General features: G+C 34.2%; 1 protein-coding gene across 4 annotated transcripts; it reads right to left on the reverse strand.

Moving 5' to 3' along the window:
• Positions 1–1,501: 1,501 nt before the first annotated feature.
• LOC126856517 (alpha-1D adrenergic receptor) lies at positions 1,502–17,996 on the reverse strand. 4 transcript variants are annotated; one of them, XM_050605077.1, is made up of 10 exons: positions 17,701–17,995; positions 16,075–16,350; positions 14,831–14,892; positions 11,378–11,803; positions 10,570–10,864; positions 5,259–5,483; positions 4,021–4,363; positions 3,385–3,591; positions 2,985–3,281; positions 1,502–2,189 (listed from the first exon to the last, which is right to left on the reverse strand). In XM_050605077.1, exons 4-10 carry the CDS (start codon positions 11,690–11,692, stop codon positions 1,946–1,948), a joined length of 1,926 nt encoding a protein of 641 aa, XP_050461034.1. In that variant the 5' UTR covers positions 11,693–11,803; positions 14,831–14,892; positions 16,075–16,350; positions 17,701–17,995; the 3' UTR covers positions 1,502–1,945. The 4 variants fall into 4 exon arrangements, with proteins under 4 accessions (XP_050461034.1, XP_050461033.1, XP_050461032.1 ...); XM_050605076.1 differs by lacking the exon at positions 14,831–14,892 and having other exon boundaries at positions 16,075–16,264; XM_050605075.1 differs by lacking the exon at positions 14,831–14,892.
• Positions 17,997–20,528: the final 2,532 nt, after the last annotated feature.

A 20,528-nucleotide genomic window follows, 5' to 3' on the forward strand; every position in this document is an offset into this window, starting at 1 on the left:
CAAATGAAAATTCTTTCCAACTCAATTACGCTCCCGACTGCGGATTATAATAATCGTTCGTCTTATTCTTGCATGCCAACTAGGTCGAACAGCTGCCGTCAACAAACTAGGAACTTGCCAGGTGTTGAAACCGAAAAGGGAATAGCAATATTATTCCACAATTTTTTAATACGCGATTTTAAATATATTTTAAAATAATTTATATTTTTAAATTAATTTCAATATTTATACATATGTAATTAAACCTCAATTAAAATTAAATGACCATTAACATCTTTTAATATATATATTAGATTATATGAATTTATTTTAAAGTATAATAAATAAAAATACTTTTATAATCAAAATTTATTGTTAGATATTTTTCTGTAATTAAATTGTCTTGAATTAAAATTTTACTTAAAATTAAAAATAAAATAAGAAATTTAAAAAAAAGTTTAAAATAAGAACTTGAAAAATAATATTTGTAATATATTACGTTGTCGACTTTTTAATTTATGGATTTATTTACTTCTTATTGAGGAAAAATCTACTTTTCCGTATATCCTGTGCTCTTAACAAATTTTAAGATACTTCTGAAACTTACGTCCGGAAGTTCTGAGAGTGAAGGTTTGATTGATATTTCAATGCCGATGTCGATACCGATTAAAGCATTATTTTTCCACACAGCCGGAAGAACTTTTTTAAGCAATTAGGTCTTGACGCGAACTTGACAAACAGGAGATGATGGATAATTCTTTTTTCTTATCGGCGAACCATTCTTTTATCGTCGATAAATTTTGTCTCGTAGAAATCGTAAACATGAGAGGATATTCTCATTTCGCATTGCTGACGTCATCTCGCGGAATCTGTAAACAGCACGACATATTATCATACTTTAGTTTATCATCAGAACCCCGAAGGGATTTTCGCATGCAAATTCAATTCAATCCAGTGAATGTTCTCCTACTGAGGATAAATGCGGGAGAAGATTGTTCTCGCGCGTTGATAAGATCGAGGTGAATTTTATCTGACTCTGGCAAGGTACATCAAAATATTGAGGGAGATCGGGATTGTCAGTTGAAAAGTATTTTATTAAAATTTTTGGAAACTTTTGTTAGATGGCAGTCTCAATACTGCATTTCATATATTTTTTAAATAAAATTTGCCTGTTTTTTTTTCAAAGCTGACTGGTAGCCATCTAATCTATTTTACTTATAAGTAATTAAAAATATTATACGATTTTAAATTAATTGTGCAAAAAATATATGTCGTATCGAAGCTCTTTATCTCAATTTGCAAATCTAAATCTTTTTTTTTTTATTATTTTAGATATTTAAAGTTGATGATTAAACAATTGATATTTAATTTTTTCTATGAAAAAAAACTTATGATTACAATTTTTACGTTATATTAAGAAAGGATAAAATATATATAGAAATTGCGGGAAAAGAAGATTCGTGTATCAGGTAAAATGAATGGGGCTGGTACTAAAATAGTAATATAGTTTTATTTTGTCTTTTGTATACATGGATTCCTAAAATTGCGAGATTTCTACAATACTTATTGATTAAAGAACTTTAAAAAAAATTTGCCAAGTATTAAAATATTCCGCAGTTCTTTTTGATGGATAACAAACTTAGGAAACTTTTTTCTTCTCCTTCTTCTATTGGATGATTTTAGTTAGTTTGAAAAGCCACTCAGTTACTCTCAACTGTATGTCTGTGTGTGTGTGTGTGTGTGTGTGTGATTTTAGTTGACTCAAAAATGTTTAGAATTAGGAAACTAAAATGCAAACTAAAATATATATACATACTTTTTCTAAGAAACAATTCCATATTCATTTATATGGTAAAATTTATTTGTACACTGTTTTTTTTTTAACTAAAATCAATTATTCTCGCTGCAAAAATCGTGTTGCGCAGTATATTCTCTCATTACGAAATTAATTAATTAATGGACGAGGTTAATGATTGCCCTGATCGGGTTCGTGAACTAAAAAGGTGTCTCGGTAGAGTGAACTCGGTGTACGATGCATCATCGTCATGAACGAGCTTTCTGACGCCGGTGTCGGCGTGGGATTTGGTGTTGGGCTTAATAAAGGTGTACCCTGAAGGCTAATGGCCAGTGGAAGAGCACCCGACGTGCACAGGCCCATTGCCCCCCTTCCGCTCTCCGTACCGAAACGATATCTCGAAGGCCTCACAGACCTAAATGAATAATTTTTATTAAATTTACATAAAATAAAAGAAATTTTTTCTATAAAATTTTTACAAAACAATCATATTTTATTTTCTCTTGTTGTTTTTTTATTATATTTATTATATTTAATATATTTTTAATAAAATAATAATTTCTAAAAATTCTAATAAAAAATTGTAATACATATTATTTGAATTCTTAATGCAATTTGTTTTTTATACCATATCACGATGCTTAATTACAGTTCCAAGAAGCGCATAATTTTCAATTAAAGTTCTCATTTATATAATACTGAAAGTTTAATTAGAGAAACGCAGAATTAAATATAGAATTTCTGATTATGTTTTCCTTAGAAATGAAATTAAGCATCGTGAAATAAAATAAAATAAAATAAAAAGACCACAATTAAAAATTAAAATAATATTAAAATTCAAGAATTTTAAACTTATTATTTTATTAGAAATATATTAGAAAGAGCAATAAAAATAGAATAATCAAAATACATATTTGGAAAAAATTGAATTTAAATTATTACAAGTAATAATATAAATTCTTTCAATTATGTATATTAATTATTATTCGTTGTAAATTCAATGCTGATTTGAAAGTTAATTTATTTCTTTTTATTTATTTTTCGAAAAACTTAAGAAACTTATTAAAAGTAATAAAATAGAAAAAGCCAAACAATGAAATAATAATTTACAATGTGTATTATAAAATTGTTAAGATACTGAAAAAAGAAAAAAAAATAATAATAATTTAAAAATCAAAATAATAACAATTACAAAAACTGTTAATTATACCTCGAGCATTTGCACTTCAACAAGCGGATAAACGCGGCGCGGAAAGTCCTATTGAAAATGGTATAAATGATCGGATTGATTGTCGAAGACACGTAGCCCAGCCAGAGGAACGTGTCCACCACGTGTTTCGGCACAGAACACGCGGGACACGCAGCGAAGAAGATATTAAGCAGGAAGAACGGCCCCCAGCATAACACGAAGGTGAAAAACACTAGGCCCAGAACCTTGCTCGCTTTCTGTTCCGTCGCTACCGCGTTTGCGGCCAAGGATCTTTTCTTCGCTCGTCCTGCCAGGAATCTGAAAGGACACTCTTGATCTTGAAGAAAAAAAAAGACATGGAATTTTTTAACGCGTAGAATTTATAGTCTTTTTTTTTCGTGTTTCGCGGAAAAATCTGTACCTGAGGTTTAGGTTGTTGGGCGTGACGTTCAATTGCAGTTTCAAGGCCCTGAGGGTGAAGTTTCGTGTTTCGCGCGCGATGTTCTCCGGCGTTTGGGTTGCCTGATCCACTTTCAACTTGAGCCGTGATCCTGGAGCAGGGCTTCCGGCGCCATTCACTGTTAACTTTAGATGTGGCAGGACCTTTCTCATACCTCCGCATTTGTCGCTGTTCCGACAATTGAATTAAATTTTCTAAATTTTTAGTGTTCTCGAGAAAGTGTTAATCAAAATAACAGCATGTAAATGGCAGAAATAAAAAAAGCTCTATCCCCCTTTTCTGTAATTACTTTACAATTAATATACTTTTTAATAATAAAATATTTTTATTCATATGTATTTATTTTCTCTGTTCTCTCACCTACACGCACACATAAACTTATTTTATACATTTATATATTTTTATAATAAATATATAATATTAAGAGAATTTATATAATACAAATTATATTATAATTTGTATGTATATATAATAATAATTATTATTATTATTATTAATTTATAATTTATTTATAATATAATATAATTTTAAGTTACATTATCATATATAATGATTATTATATTATTTATTTTTAGAAAGAATTTCTCTAATTCTTACCTTTCCTTTTCAGCGCTGTAACCGGAAGTACGGATCAATCTCGCCGACGAAGAGGACGATCTCATGGCGGTGGACGTGGTGATAGTGGACGATGATGACGCCGTGGATGATGACGTTTTTGCGGATGCGTATCTGCCGCCTAATCGACGAAAGTGATCACCTTCCGGATGTTCGGCCGCGAATCGCGCCTTCTTGCGCAATAGCTGCACCGTCAACACGTAAGTCGCTACCATAACGATCATGGGGATGTAGAAGGCGACCAGGGAGCCAAACACGAAGAACGCTCGGTTATTGATAACGCATACCCTCGGATGCGGCATGATGTTCGAGGGATTGATGATGCCTGAAAGAACGAAATTCTGGCTGTTTCAGTTTTTGTCACACCTCTTGATTAACTGTCGATTATCCTTCAAGGTGCATGGATGCATTCTCCGAATTTGCTCGAAGTTTGTTTTGAAATTTTAACACGATAACATTTGCGTCAAAGGGAAAATTATTATCAAGCCTTGAATTTAAGCTCGATCAACTTTGCGCAATCGACTTTGTCGAGAGATAATAGCGGAGTTTTACGTGAAATTTCTGAGAAATTTGTATAACTTGGTTAATCAGAATTTTCATTGGATTATTTGCATAATGGGAGATCGAAAGAAAGTAATTATCCATATAAAATAGCCATCGAAAGTCTAAATATCGCGCCCTGATAAATGTGCATTATGTCTATTATGTGGCATCATCACTTTTTCACTCTTTATTTTGCGAAAGGTTTGTAAAAACCGAGAAATACCTCTTCTCGAGATATCTCTCGTATATGCTCTCTAGATTCTCTTCACATTTCTCTCAAAAATGTAGAAAAATGAAGATCCTTAAAGGAGTCTTTCTATCATCGCGAAGTGTGAAGATTAATGGAAAAACACGACTGTGCGGCAGCGATTTGTCCTAAATTTCTTTATAATAGAATTATCCGGAATAAAGGGAATTGTATACTTTATAAATGGGCAAACAACGAAGCGCAGAAACGCAATTCCCGTTACTCAAAAGCGATTCTTTAAGGTTTGTTTGCGCCTTCATGTTCGCCCGCTTTACAAAATACGTGTCCGTCCATATCGGGGCATGTTTACACCCTCTCCGAGAGAGAGAGAGAGAGAGAGAGAGAGAGAGAGAGAGAGAGAGAGAGAGAGAGAGAGAGAGAGAGAGAGAGTAAATGGAGATATGGGGAGAAGAATGTAATAATAATTTACCTAACACCGTGATGGAGCTGGAGACCAACATGGCCAGCAACCAGACAGCGGCGATCTTGAAACCCACCATCCGTTTGGTAGACGTGTGACGTGTCCTGAGCGGATTACGGATGCCCAGGTAACGGCCCAGGGAGATGAAGCACATGTGCATTATGCTGGCCGAACATGCGAGCACGTCGCATGTCACATACACGTTACACCACATCACTCCGAATGGCCAGTAACCTGGAAAGTTTGTGAAAGCCGAGAAGCTCAAGCTTTTTGAAGACTGAGTTGCGTGAAATGATTTGGCCGATTTTGGACGATCTATTATTCGCGATGAAATTGAGAGGTTCTCTCTTACTTCCAAATCCTCTTATATCCTCCATATCTTTAGAGAATGGAGTTCGCGCGCGTTTATGGAAGCTTATTTTATTGTTTCATATAAATAAAATTTATGCATTTATGTGTATGTATAATTAAATATAAAAATCAACTCGCTTGGAAATGTCATGTAGACGACATTCGTTATTAATTTGAAAAAAGAGGATTGAGAAGTTTCATATATGACATCAGCAGCAAAAATAAAATTCAAGTTTCAATAAAAAAAAAAAAAAATGGCTAAAAAAATTATTAAAAAGAAACCTGAGCTTTATCAAGTTTCAATCGTATCTCGAGTTATCGAATCGGTGAGCAACTAATAGTTGAAATAATATTTAGAGTAATTAATCGAGAGAGATAATAATTGATCGCATAATTTATTTTTCATTTAAATTTATATTATAATCTATTTTCTTTTAAAATTTTCTAATTAAACAAATTAAATATTTGTATAATTTTCCCAATTCTAGAAGATCTCACGTATGTAAAAAATTTCAAAAGAAATTAATTAATGGCGAATCTGCGCGATCTTTTTGCGTGGGTATTCATTAACGGAGTATATGTGACGAGAAAGGATTCGGATATATCGCGATATCACTATTGAATTTTTGGCTTTTATCAAACCAACGTTTTAACGTTTCCTGACGTACGTTCCCTTCGTGCGCAAGAGACTAATGGAAAAATAACTTAAGAGAATAGTCTTTATTGTAGCGTGCGGATAGAGGGAGAGAGAGAGACGTAGCTGTGGAACGCACGATGCATCCACGTGATGAATGGGATCACATCAAACGACGTCAAATGTCGGAAATGCGTTTACACAAACCGTCACTTTGCGCGGGCAGATTCTACAAGTCGGTGATGTATTTTTGTCGCTTCAAAGATTCGCGGTGGAAAACGTATCCGCTGATACGTTCCGAACAGGGGCTGCTATTCGATCGTTTGTGGTTCGATGAATAATAGCCGTATTTATTTCTCCCGCGAAAATTTATAATTCTCAAATAACCTGTAATTTTTTTTTTAAATATTAAATAATAATATATAATTTCTTATATATTAAAAATATGCCATGATTTAAATAAAAAAAAAAAAAAAATATTTTAAAAAAAATCAAAAAGTATTTTTGCAAAATAGCTATATCACTTTGTCATACCACGTGATATTTGATTATTTCGCAGAATGTTTATTTAGTAAAAGCCATAAAATTGGAACTTTCAGAATCCAATATTTCGTATGCAACGAACCCAATATTATTCCAAGGATTAAGCAAACAGCGAGTGACTATATCGTGTGATGATAGATTCTTCAAACAGATGATTTGCGAAGCATAGATAAAGCAATCCGATAAAGTATAACGACGATTTATAAATATGTCTTTAATTAATTAAATTTTCGATCGCAGATGTGAAAAGCTGTCGATTGCAAACCTTGAGGTCACGAATAATTTTATCATTTCATTTTACAAGGTCTCTCTTAATCTCATGTATACAAATTCTAATGCTAATTCTAATTATTATTGCCGAATATAATTGACATTTAACGAACCGTGAATGAAGATGAATAATTTGAGATATAGTATCCTCTTTTAATCAGTCCCTTATCATGAATATTATAATTCGGTTGTAATAATCAACTTAATTAGTCCGCGCGTCGTGCATTGTATTCGTTGTGAAAATTAAGACGAGAAGCGTAGAATTTCTGAGGACGCATAGTAACCCCAAAAATTTGCATATAGTCGCATTATATTAAGATCTCGCAAATACTATGTTGCGAGGAATTTCATTAGTAACAGATTAAAGCACGCCTTGATGAGCAGACACGCTGCAATAAAGACTTAAGTACACGCGAGAAAAACGCAAGGGGCAAGAATAAAATTCGAGCAGGGAAATTCGGAAACGTGAAATATGTATAAACGAGAAAAAAAAAAAAGAAACATGAATAACAAATAGAGAAATAAGCTTCAATAAAAATTATATACAAAATTTGTTCTAAATCTCATTAAAAATTTCTTTCTCATTGGATTTGCACATATTGTATTATTCAATTTAAATAATTTACGAGGAAAGAGAGAGAGAGAGAGAAAGAGAGATACTCGAATTTATTATTCTTATTATTGTCAATTCTGTGCAATGCTATACTTTTTTTCGTTCTGAAAGGGAAAGTTTAGCGAGTTAGCGGCTTCGAAATTGCGTGAGGTTTTTCTCGAGAGTGCATTGACGAAAAAGAATTGGGATGTAAAAAAGGGCAGCCCCCTCCCCCCCTCTCCCTCCTGCCGTTCCCTCGATAGTTCGCGCGTGAAGATGCGAATACGTCGCTGAATACGAAACACTCGCATTGTACCGGGGCGGCGAGTTTGCCAATTTCAGCCCCACAAAGGCCACTTTGCCACGCGCCGACGCGCACATCTCTCTAACAAGGTGCTCGCAATGCGCACACTTTCTAGTCATCTGTATCCCCGACGGGGATAACGTATGAGAACAAACGTCGGAAATGAGCCGCCGTGCGGCTTAACGAGTGTAACGAGAGCGAGGGAAAAAGGAGCGCGAGCTTTATTCGGTTGTACGCCGATTTCACAGCGTGTTCGCCAGCGGATGCCGACTGACACTTGCCTCTGCTACCCCTTTTGTTTTACAACCATCAATGAAACATATCGCGATCAGTAAAGTAAATAAAAAAAAAAAAAAGATAAATAAAAATGAGAAAATCTAATTACATTAGATTATTATTATTCAATTATTCTTTTGTATTTTATACGATATGATTCTACAAATGCTATAAAATGATTGAATTCTTAAAATTTCTTCAACTTTATATTTTTTTTCTAGATCGTTTATACAGTATCATAAATTACTGATCAAACTTTGTAATTAAATGTGCCGAAAGTTTGAGGATGTGCTTAACGTCAATTTCATTACGATTTATGACAGATAGGACGCGTCATCGCGAGGATAATTGTAGGCTGTCATCTCGTGCCGACGTAGATTGGACACTCGAAAGTACTTAATGGCCATACGGCGTGCTTCGTTGCTCGCAATTTCAGTCGAAACGCGAATTAATTAGCGCTATAATCATGACACCCTGTAATCGGATCAAGGACGTCGAGAATTATTCGGCGTAATATTGCCAAAACGCTAATTCTTGTTTATTAGTCTTTAAGAGAAGAGAGAGAAGACTAGTATAAATCATATTTCAGTGCAAGTATTTTAATATTTATTAATAATTTATATTTCTCTCTATATTCTAGTATATTTATTATATAAAGAAAGAAATCTAAAATTTCATCAATTGCGAATTATTCTACATATAAATGTGGTGAAGAAAATCTAATAACGAAATTCTGATCAAATTTCTTTATACAAAAGAGACAGACATTCGGCATTTGAAGTTTGTAAAAGAGTTCACAGTTTTCCAAAGGAGGAAAATTTGGGATTTAAATCCGCGATTACAAAATCTAAAAGTGTCAAAGGTTCAGACATTTTAAATTTAATGACCACACTGGATTCACACCCCCTGGCGTGGAAAAAACTCGGAGAGGATGATCGCTCTTACAAATATTTTTCCCGGGGAGGGAAATTTTGCGAATCTCGCCGTCATTTCCTCAGCGACATTAGAATCAGCTGTTAGAGAGGCTCGCGGAGATGGAAAATTCCCTTAATGTTTCACACCGGTCTTTCACATTAATGAGAGACTCGATAAAATCGAACGCGTCACGCGTACTGGATTTTAAGTATCCAGGACTCGATGCGCGCTCCTGGAAATTACTCCTTCCAGGTCGCGGAGCAAAAGCTGTCGCGTACACGAGATAAACGAGTGGCGACGATGAGTCCGCTAATGCCGCGCGTGTCGTCGACGTGTTCCACGTGAAGGATGGAGCTGGAGCGCGGGCACGTGACGCGAAAACTCGTGGATAAAGTCGTCCCTTGACAGCGGAAAGGAGAGAGAAAGGAACACGGAGATGGCAAGCCGATCGATCGTTCATAAATCTGAGAAGGGAAGAGATTATTCAAATTTTACCATGGATGGATGCGTCAAAAATCATAAAATAATCAACGGTTAATGATGTAATCTTCTCTTTGCTGCTGAAATAAATTAATGGATTTTTCTCATGTCATAATTAAAAATGTAGGAACAATTCTTGATTTAATTATTAAATTTCAAATTATATCGAAAGTAGATGCAATCTTGAACTTAATTAATATTAAAGCTTCGGAATAATAAATTAATGCGGTAGAAATCAATCATAGTGATTAGATCTCTCGGATCTTGATGAAATGATCTTGAAAATCTTTAATAAATTGCATCGGGGGACCAAGAGAGAGAGAGAGAGAGAGAGAGAGAGACAATTCTGAATCTAATCGTCAATTTTTTTTAGTTGTCACGTCACATTTTGTAATTAACTTTTACAAGGACGATGACGCAATTTTGTACTTAATTAACAGCATTATAACTGCGGGGCCACATTACCTGCTTGTATTATACATGAAATTTCGCAACGGCGTGCACGAGACCTGAAGAGGGACGCCCTCCGTGCGTGTCGTCTCTCATTTCCGCGTCGTTTCGCCGTATATCGCCACGTCTTAAGCCAGGATTGTATTACATGAGTAATCCGATCGCGCGTACGCAATTTCTTGTAGATTCCGCTTCGTTTTACCGCGCGTCTATTATCCTCTCGGCGGAAAATCCGTGAAATTCCGTCGAAAAATTCCCGTCGTTTTACCTCTTAACTCTCCTCCCCTTCCTACCCCCCTTATTCTACTCTGTCCCACTCGAGATTCTCGTTTCTCTTCTTTCCGATTGAGATACTTGAAGATATTTCCGAGATATATTTTTGCGTCACTCAATAAGACGAGAAACTGTAAATTCTTTCTCCTTCAGAAAATTAAAGGAACGATTTTAAAATTCAGATTTGAGAAACGGGCAGAAAATAATAATAATAATAATAAAAAAGTCTCACCCAGAAAGCCCGGTATGGCACCCAGAGGCATGACGAAGAGGCTGACGAGAAGATCGGCTACCGCCAGCGACAACAGGAAATAGTTGGTGACATTGTGGAGTCTCCTGTCCAATCCCACGGCTAGACAAACCAATATGTTGCCGAGACCGCCGGCGGCTATAAAGACTGCTACGAACAGGAAGCTCCAGTCGAAGCGACGCATCTTCGTCTCGGCAGTGCTGCCGATCTTGGATCGATGGGCGCAGGTCACGGCCAAATCCTCGGCGATACCGCCGACCGGCGAACATTCAAGAATCTGCGAAAAACACTTGGCTTTATGTATCGTCCTCTGTTCGTTTCAGACGAATAGCTGAATTCTGCGGAAATGTCGTAGCGGAAGGCGACAATCTCTTATCTCGTTGTCCCGGACTTGAATTATCGCTTCTAGCTTTGGATGAAGATCTTTGCGTGTCGCTCACCTTGAGACGTTTTTCAACATATATATATTTTTAGATTAAATTTTTTTTTTTTAGAAAAGAAGAAAATTTTTAATTTTTTGGGATATTTAAATTTTTTAATTATTGTATTTTAAAGAATTTTGAAGGCTCAAGGATAAATTAAAAATTACGAAAAATGTATATTTTGCTTTTAAGTTTTTTAAATTTTTGCTCTAAATTAGTGCTCTTTAAGAATTCTTTAAGATTTCAATTTTATGTGTGAAAATTGCTTTTATTTTGAAATTTGTGTTTTAATTATGTAAATTTTAAATCCTTGAATTTAAAGCCGCTCTTGAATTTCGATGCTTCATCTTTCTTCTCTAAGAACCTACTTCCTCGTCGAAGGACGTGGCGTTGCAATTTCTCATTGGTATCCTAGATAGGAAGACGCCCTCGATGCTCTCGAGGCTGTTGAGCAGCAAGGACACGTTGCAACTGGCATAATCGCAGGGCGTGCAGAAAAGGGTCATCGAAGAGGAGTTAGCAAAGGTTTCTCTTCCGATTGTGGTGCAGAGATGATCGAATTCGCCGGAAGCGGTATCGCACTCGTCGGCGCAGCTACCGAAGGTGTCGTTGCAAGACACCTGGTGCAAGATCGTCGTCCAGTTGCTAACCCAAGATGTAAAATTGCCTTCCGGGACCAGCATGACGAGCCTCGAAGGAGTCCTTGGAATTATTACTGTCAGTCACGATCGATGCAATGTGAAACAGGCTGGAACGATGTCCTTATGCCGGTTCAAGGTATTCCTAACGACAATCTAAAAAGAAATAATAGACTTCATTTTAATCCATTAAGTTTCTTATACATTTCTCTTAAAAATTTTTTAAAATTTATACGATTAAAAAATTAGACAAATATATTAATCAAATATTTATAAAACCTAAATAATAAATAATCAATGTTATAATACACTTATAAAAATTATAAAATTTGGCTTTCTTCATATTTCATTGATACGATTATTTTTTGCAATGTTCCGAAATTTTGATACGTCGCGTGTATCAGATCAGCTGATGCTGTCAGCTGATCACGCGGGTAAATCAATTAATTCCACTGCGCGTCTTTTTTAATCATGGATCAATATAATTGTGTTGTCGATATTTTTACGATTAGACATAAAGCATACTTGCATTGAACAGTTACAAATTTAATCTTAATTATAAAACTAAAGGTTGCCTCTTGAAAAAAGAATTTATTATTAAATATTTAATATAAAAATTCATCATTGTTCAGAATATTTTACAATAGAAGTTTTATACTTTTTTATTTAAAAAAGAGAACGGCAATTATATGTATACCGTACATATTTAATTTAATTCAGTATTCATTAAAATCTGAAGATTTGAACTTTTGAAAGATCTGAATCTTCAAAATTTCAACGTAAATTCTAAATCCGCGGATTAGATTAATTTTTCTGGAACGTAGGCGTGCACTTAATCTGTTCCTTTTTAATTATCAAAAGCGAGCTTTGTCATCGGTATCTTTATCGTCGGAAATTTACAGCGATAACGATGTCAGAATGGTGGAAGGGGAGACGACTGTTTGCGCGTTGATTGCGGGTGAAATCTTGCGGACAAAGCGCCGCTATTCCCAGGCAAACAAAGGACGAGACGTCGGCACGTAGACTTATCGGGGACATCGATAAATCGGTGTTAGATCGAATGTGCGCCGGTCTTTCTCTTCGGATATTTTAAACGGGGAGTTACAAAAGTGTCATCCCCTTTGGGGCCCGCTATTTATCTGCCGGCAGTCGCGCGACCTAACCGGTTGGATTAACTGACGTACCGGATATCGACAGCCTTCTTCCGTGTATTCTCCACACACCTTGCGACAATGCTGATCCCTGAACAAATTGCCGCATCGGCAAGTTTGCCTGCCAATGACGCGCGTTATCTGATCCTGTCATTCGTTGTAAATTGTAACGTGGGAACCAAAATTAAAATTTGAATGAAAGATGAATTCTCTCTCTTTCTTTTCTTTTCTCTCTCTCTCATTTTTTTTTCTAATGTTTAAAAATTTTTTTACGGTTTTGAATGTGTGTTTCTCAAAAATCATCAAAAAATAACTTGTACTTTAGAAGAGTTATTAATAAAAAAAATCATAAATTTATAATACAGTTATAATATAATTTATATTATGTGTAATTTATGTATAAATATTTATACAGGGTGGGTCGTTCGAGCTTTTGACTTTGAAATTTTATGGGAGACTTTTTGTTTGAATTATATTTCCTTTAAAATCTCAAGCCTACCCGTATACATATAATTTTTATTTTATAATAAATATGCGATTAATAACTCTTTAACATTTGTACTGAAAAGAGTTTTCCCTTTATGAGAAATCTATATAATTGACATGCAAAATCCATTCGAGACTTGCATTTTTTAATTAGCGTAATTAAAACTTTAGATCATCGCAAACGCGTAGATTTTTTGCGAATAAACCGGAAACCGAGAGTTAGTCATGGTCATGGACGAGAGAGGAGAGGAGGAACATTAGACACACTACTCGACTACTATCCGTTTGGGTTTACGCGGAAAATTGATAACGATACGTTAATGCACGGCATGAATAATAAAGTTGATGCATTATAGTCATGATGGAATATTGCGAGAGTGCACCTTGACTTATTTATATCTAAGAAAGTTCGCGCATCTCAATATTTCGTGTATAAAAATAAACATGACTTGCGTGTATTTAATAACATGTGTTACTGTCGTAAAAAAAGAAAATATATACATCCTTCATATACTATTCTGCTTAAATACTTAATGTTCATCTCTTATAAATTAGTAAATTAATTACTATTGTTATTTTTTTATATAGTATATTATAATAATTCTATTAATATTATCAACATAATGACATATTTGTTAACATATTAATAATGATAGAGAGAGAAGAGAAAGAGACGCGCGGATAATTAATTATAATGAATACATATGCTTGGAAAAGAGATAAGAGATAAATAATCGTGCACACGACGAAGTTTTATAAAAAATTACATTTTTCGAAGATAACGGTAGAAGATGCCTCCTAGCAGGAGATATTTCATCCCAGAGCTGTGGCATCTTGAAGCTACTCTTCGAATTTAATTTCAAAATTGCATCCATCCAGGTTGCGCTTTTTGGTTTCGAAGAGAAGCCGAAGAGCGCGGCACTCTAAGTGGCTTGATCCGCGAAAGTGCATCGGTTGAAGTGCATAGTACCGACGGACGTTACCAGAGAGAGAGAGAGAGAGAGAGAGAGAGAGGGAGTGAAAGAGACATCGGGACCGATGATGGGAGATGTACGGATGTAATTTATTAGCGGTCCCGCGTGGAAAGTGACACGGCTTCGCGATGACTGCCGATGCCTCTAAAGGCCAATGACAGCACGACATGTCAGCTGGGGAATAATTGTTAATTAGAGAATGCAAACGATCCCCCTGAAAGACGGTAGTCGCAAAGTTGTGTTTACTCTGCAAAGACGTCGTTAATTAATTAGATTGTCGTTTGCCTATCAAATCGATATATATATACATATTGTGCTCTTGATCGTGCTGTCTATTCATTAATATTCTTGAGTGGCGAGAAATATCACGGTCTGACACTCTAGCGTTAGCTAAGTTAACATTTACGTAAACTATCTCTGTTATTTTGAACACATTTTGCACCTTGGTAAGTTTGTCGTCCATTATGGCGCTAAAACTCCAGCAGCACTTTGAATATTAAAGTATAAATCCAACTCTTGAGTGTTAAAATAGAAGCAACGTGCTAAGATTAGGCGATTATTTTTTTACTTACGAAATTTATTATAAGATGATTGATTAAAGTCGCATTTTTGTTTTCCTTCTTTCATCCCCGTCCTATAATGTATATTAAATAATATATTAGGCTGCTTATTTTTGTTAGATTCGTATTGATTATCTCGTCAAATTCTTGAAATATTACGAGTATCTTGGCGTTGTCCCGATATATCAGAATTTCCAGATAAATAATTAAGTTCGTCCTCTACGCGAAACTTATCGATCTCTTCGGTAGAATGACGTGACTTAATCACAATTATTGAATGTTTCACGCTAATTTTTTCTTGATGGAGAGAAAGGGAACGAATCCCGAGGAAAAGTCGATGTCTCTGATGATCGATGTAATCTGATTATGTCCGCTTTCGACGGACGAAAAAAATCGGAAATTGTAGTATTATTTACATTCCTGTGAAATGCAAAATTTTAGGTTCAATGCATTTCTTTTTTATTTATACAAATGTTTTTGCTAAATAAAAAATATATGCGTGATAGGAGTGTTATGACAGCAATAGTAAGACAAAATAAAATCAAATAACACGAATAAAATGTCTATTATTTAAAAAAATGGCACGATATTAAAGAGCAACAGGTTCCGTACATCGCGCGCAATTTGTTTAATAAAATATTTTATCCTTTTTTATCGAATGTAAACGGCTTATATGAAGAAATCGTCATCATAATGATATCGATAGAAGGATCGCGATTAATGAGAGCGTATAGTCGCAACTAATCAAATTGCACCTACATAAGTGACTGCACTTAAAAATGTGCTTCAACGGGAAGAACTTTTTTCTTTGCACAGCTAAGTGATACTCCCTTAATACCTCCTTAATCTCAGTTGCTTTTATATTTTTTAATGGATTTTTATAGCATTTTGATTCTTAGAGCCTTAGCTTTACTTTCAACTCTAATAGCGATTTTAGTGAGGATCTGAATAAAAAAAAATAATAATTAAAAAAACAAAGTAAAAATATAAAAAATAATAATATAAAAGAATATATTATTTACATCTATAAAAAATTTTATATATCTATAAAATGTTTATAAAAATCTAAAAATTGATTGTAAAAAATATAATGAAAGAACATTGGGGCGTGGAATATTATTTCGATATTCTCTTCTTTAAATCAAATAAGATTGCGCGATGGGATGTGGATAAATTAGAATCGGGACGAATAAAATCTGTAAACCGATCTCGAAAGGAAATAGCTTTCGGTCGATTTTATACGATCGTATACTTACTTTTCCAATCTCTGTCGCTCGCGTCTCGACGCCATCGACACTCTCGTTTCGCCGTCGCTGGAGTTTGTTCATTTTTCGAACCCACGGCAACACTGAGACACATATCTCGCTTGCTCCGCGAAATTTTCACTCACGATTTCATATCGAGTCGAGATAGTTCCTTTCTCTCCTCGATTCTTTCGACACAGTTCTGTCAGATGGCAAAACAGTAAAAGTAAATGTTTATTTGCTTGTCCACGATTTGCCACCCCCATTCCCTTTCTGAGACCTTGCGACCTTTGGCGAGTTAGAATTTATTAGACGTTACAAATTTATAAACGACATCCCCCATAGTTATACGAAGTCAATCAAAGATTCTTTAACGAAGTTCGAATGGAACAACGTCCGTCAAAAGTACTGACAATATGAGTGGAAAAAGTCATCGAGGATTACACGAGTGTATGAAGGTAAATTTTATAGTTTGATGATTTACTTCAAGGATACTCTGCCAGGAATCGTATGTTTCTCTGCAACTTTTTCAGCCTCAAATTCTCTGATAAAGATTCAGAATTGATATTTTTTACTTTTTTTGTGAAAAAGAGAGAGAAAAAAAAATTTAATTTTATATTTAAAAATATATAATCGAGTGTTTGTTTAATAAAATTTGAAGATTTATAATTAAAAGAATTTAATTATCTATGTGTAATTTAGTTTAAATAACGTTAAGAGTAACTTGTTAAGAAATACTGCTGATTTGAATTTCAAAGAGTCGTGTGACGCCTTCGGTACGGCGACCGCGTAGCATACCATGAATTTATGCCATAGAATCTCATGGCATTATTTGAATCTTTGATATTCAAGATGGATTGCGGGCATTGGGTTTATTAAAACTCGAGTTGTTCGTCCGATATTTGAATAGCAAAGTAGCATGATTCCTTTTTTCATGTACAAAAGCTTGAAAAACTCGGGATTCGAATAAGAATCCCGAGATAGATCGACAACAAGATATTTGATACGAAATCAAAACGTAAGTCAAATCGAGGATTTTTCATTTTATCTATTTGCGGTACAAATGTCTGCAAAAATTATAATTAAGATAAATAATAATAAAGTGAAAAATTAATTAGTGTTATTTAATCAATTAATAAGTTGACAATTACGATAGGAATTGTTGCGACCTCAAGTTGTGCTCCATCTTAATTATCTTTCTATTTATTAAACATTTGTATAATTAAATTCAATGTTAATTTATACTTCAATTTACTCACACAAAGTTAGTAACAATAATTCTCACATTTATTTCTAATGCAGCGATTCTATCGATTTTTAGCATATAAATATTGATAAAAATTATCATGCGGATAGATAAATTTCTTAAAAACCAACAGAGCAGCACTCTTATACACGGCGGTCGATTATCTCGTTAAAAATTTAATCCAACTTTGCTTTACAAAACTTTTGATAGATTCGCCTATATATACGTTATATTGGTGAAGCAACAAAATAGGCAACTAATGCAAATAGTTTAACATAAACGCTCTCCACAAATTTGTAACTTATGTAAGTTTGAATAAATCGACAACAAAATATTAAACACCAATTAGAAATTAAAATTATGTCTGACAGGAGAGGACTTATTTCACCTACTTGTGTGATGCAAGTAAATGTCTCCACAAAGATTATTTTATGGGAATATATCAATTAAATTTTTTTTTTTAAAGTCAAAAGAAAGAAGGAAGTAAAGAGAAAGAGTAACGTATTTTAAGGACACAATCGCTTGTTTCGGTAATCGTAAAAAATCTCTAAAATCTCTTCAACTTTAATTCTTTTCACAAATATCAGCATTTTTTTTTTTCACGAAATAGTCTCGCGATGAAACTAACTAAATAATAGGCTGGAATGCACGCGTACTCGCGCTCGGACCGCGCGGATCATACTGAGGAGGGAACTTACGGAGGCTGCGTGGTGAGATGAAGGGAGATGAGCGCGAGACGAAGGAGAGCGATGCGTGTTAAAATTCGCGCGCCATTCGATATTTCCCTTCCTGTCTCCCCCATCCTTCTACCCCGACTCTCTCTCTCTCTCTCTCTCTTTTTCATTTTTCTCTCGCTTCCGGTTTTTTCCCTCCCCGCCGTCCCTTCCATTATCTTTAACTTTCTTTCATCTCTTCTCAGCAAACGATTGCTTTCTTTCCGTTTCGTGTCTCGTCGTGTTGTACATGTCTTTTGCTCCTTTTTAGTTTCTTTTTTTGATTTTCTGTTTTTTAGAGCGCGATTTATGATGAGAAATCATAAAAGACTCAATCTGGATAAAGTTTCTACGTGAATGAAATGGTGAATTCACTCTTAGTTCACTTCTTGCTCTTTCAGCGTAGTTTGCGAATTACTTCGAAAACAGCAGAAGATATTTGAATACTTTTGTTCTTCATGTTTAAGTTAGTTTTGAAGTTAAAATTGAGAGAGAGAGGCAGTTGCTTTAGCATTATTTACTCATAATATTACTATCGGAATATATAGATTAATTTTTTTCTCAGCAAAAATGCCGAGGCATTAGTAAAAAAATATTAAAATAAGATATTGCAATATTAATTTATATATTTTTAGGAATTGTCAATTTTCGCGATATTTTAAAACGCTTCAGTAAAAAAAGATGCGCCTTTATCGAAGATGTGCATTTCATCTTGTCAAGGTAAAGCTTTCTCATTAAAATCAATTGGTTTCGTTAATTGCACGTTATTTCTTTAATTAAGGAACTTTTGTAACTTCCGAAAGCTCGAGCAGCAGTTCGCGAAATCTATCACGATTATATTAAAATTCCTTCTGAAAATATCTGGAAAATGTTTTAATATTGTATGCTGTCATATTATATATATTGTGTAGAATTTAATATACATATATGTAATAATATTATTGAGAGACAAAAAGAAATAGTTTTGATGATATATATTTTATTATACATTCTGTGTGTTAAAATATTACGCGTTACATAAATATTTTTTATTATATATTATTCTTATTATTATTTAGAAAACTTCTTTGGATGGAGAAAGGATGTAGAAAAGAATCAGCTCTAAAAAGAATCTGCAAAATTTTGTGTGGCAAAAATTTAAAAAAAAGAAACACGCGAGAGATATATACGCAGTTCGTGTTTGTGCTTTTTTTTTCGATATACAGGATTTATTAAATTATTACAGCTAGTTATAATACGAGAATACACACGATTTTTTACATATACAATATATTATGCATTATTTACTTCATGCCATTTACTTCACACACACGTACTCTTTCGCATTCTCTCTCTCCTTTTTTTTTTTCTGAGTAAAACTTTCTTGTAATCTCTTTTACATATAAAACGAATTATTCACGAGTGAACAGCGAACGATCATGAACGACATACGATTTTCTTGCTAACTAACAACGCGCGGCTCCAATAAATAAATCGTTCCTATAGTGCAATGTACAAGTTATATAGCAATATAATGGCTCTGTCATCTTTCTTACGATTTACATTTGTAAATTACGGCTGTAATGTGAACCCCACAATACACTTGTACATCGACTCGATTACATTAATTACAGTAACACTCTCGAGAGAAGCGCGCATAATTTCCTTTCCCTTCTTTATTTTCTTTAGTCCATTTTTTTCTCTCTTTTGTCTTTATACTATTTATTATTATGCGCGATGCAATAAGCTAACTATTTTTTCCATTCTATGTCGAATGATGCAGCCATTCTGATAAGAGCACGTACACGTTTCGCTGTTTATGTTTAATCACCTGACTATCTATTTCCACAGATTTCAGCTACAATGATTTTCAATTAAACGAGATACAAACGAGAGAAATGTGAACTTTCCAATGCAAAGAATATGTTGTATCGAAGAAGCGTAATCGTTTACCTCTCTTATCGCAGTGATACTGTTATTCATTAAATACAGAGCATCCCAAAAAAATATCGCATCAGTATTCTATCTTGAAAAAATTTGAATCATCAGGATTCTTCAAAATATTAATATTTAATATCAGTAGTAATTTATACGTCTAATAGAGCGTATAATAAGCGATTATAATTCAATTTTTGAAATATAATAGAAAGAAAAGATTTTTAATTCGATAATCTTGAAATAAATCGATAAGATTTGCGTCATTTTTATGCGACTCCCTGTATATAAGCGGTCTTTTCCGTATCGCAAGGAAACAATCTCGAATATTAGAAATTACAGAGACGGCATCCTTTATATTGACTTTAATTATCTCTCTCTCCCTTGATTTTTTTTTTGTGCGGTATAATTCTCTTCTTCTGTGATCCTCCCTTCTAACCGGATGACAATAAAAATGTTAACGACCTACCGTTTGCGGTCATATAAAAAATATGCGCGCGTCCGCGGGCGAATATAAAATATACTCTCATTATACAAGCCTTGCACATATACACACTCATACACGTCGCTTAAAGCGATAATCGAAGTGCCGG

Source organism: Cataglyphis hispanica, chromosome 19 (genome assembly GCF_021464435.1).
Source record: "Cataglyphis hispanica isolate Lineage 1 chromosome 19, ULB_Chis1_1.0, whole genome shotgun sequence".
NCBI lineage: Eukaryota > Metazoa > Arthropoda > Insecta > Hymenoptera > Formicidae > Cataglyphis > Cataglyphis hispanica.

Coding starts and splice junctions, on each gene's coding strand:
- LOC126856517 (XM_050605076.1), bottom strand. CDS start 11,692: ATGCTGGTCCCGGAAGGCAATTTTACATCTTGGGTTAGCAACTGGACG. Junction 10,865..11,377: donor CCACGTCCTTCGACGAGGAA/GTAGGTTCTTAG, acceptor TGTTTTTCGCAG/ATTCTTGAATGTTCGCCGGT. Junction 4,364..5,258: donor CAGCTCCATCACGGTGTTAG/GTAAATTATTAT, acceptor TCGTTCTTTCAG/GCATCATCAATCCCTCGAAC.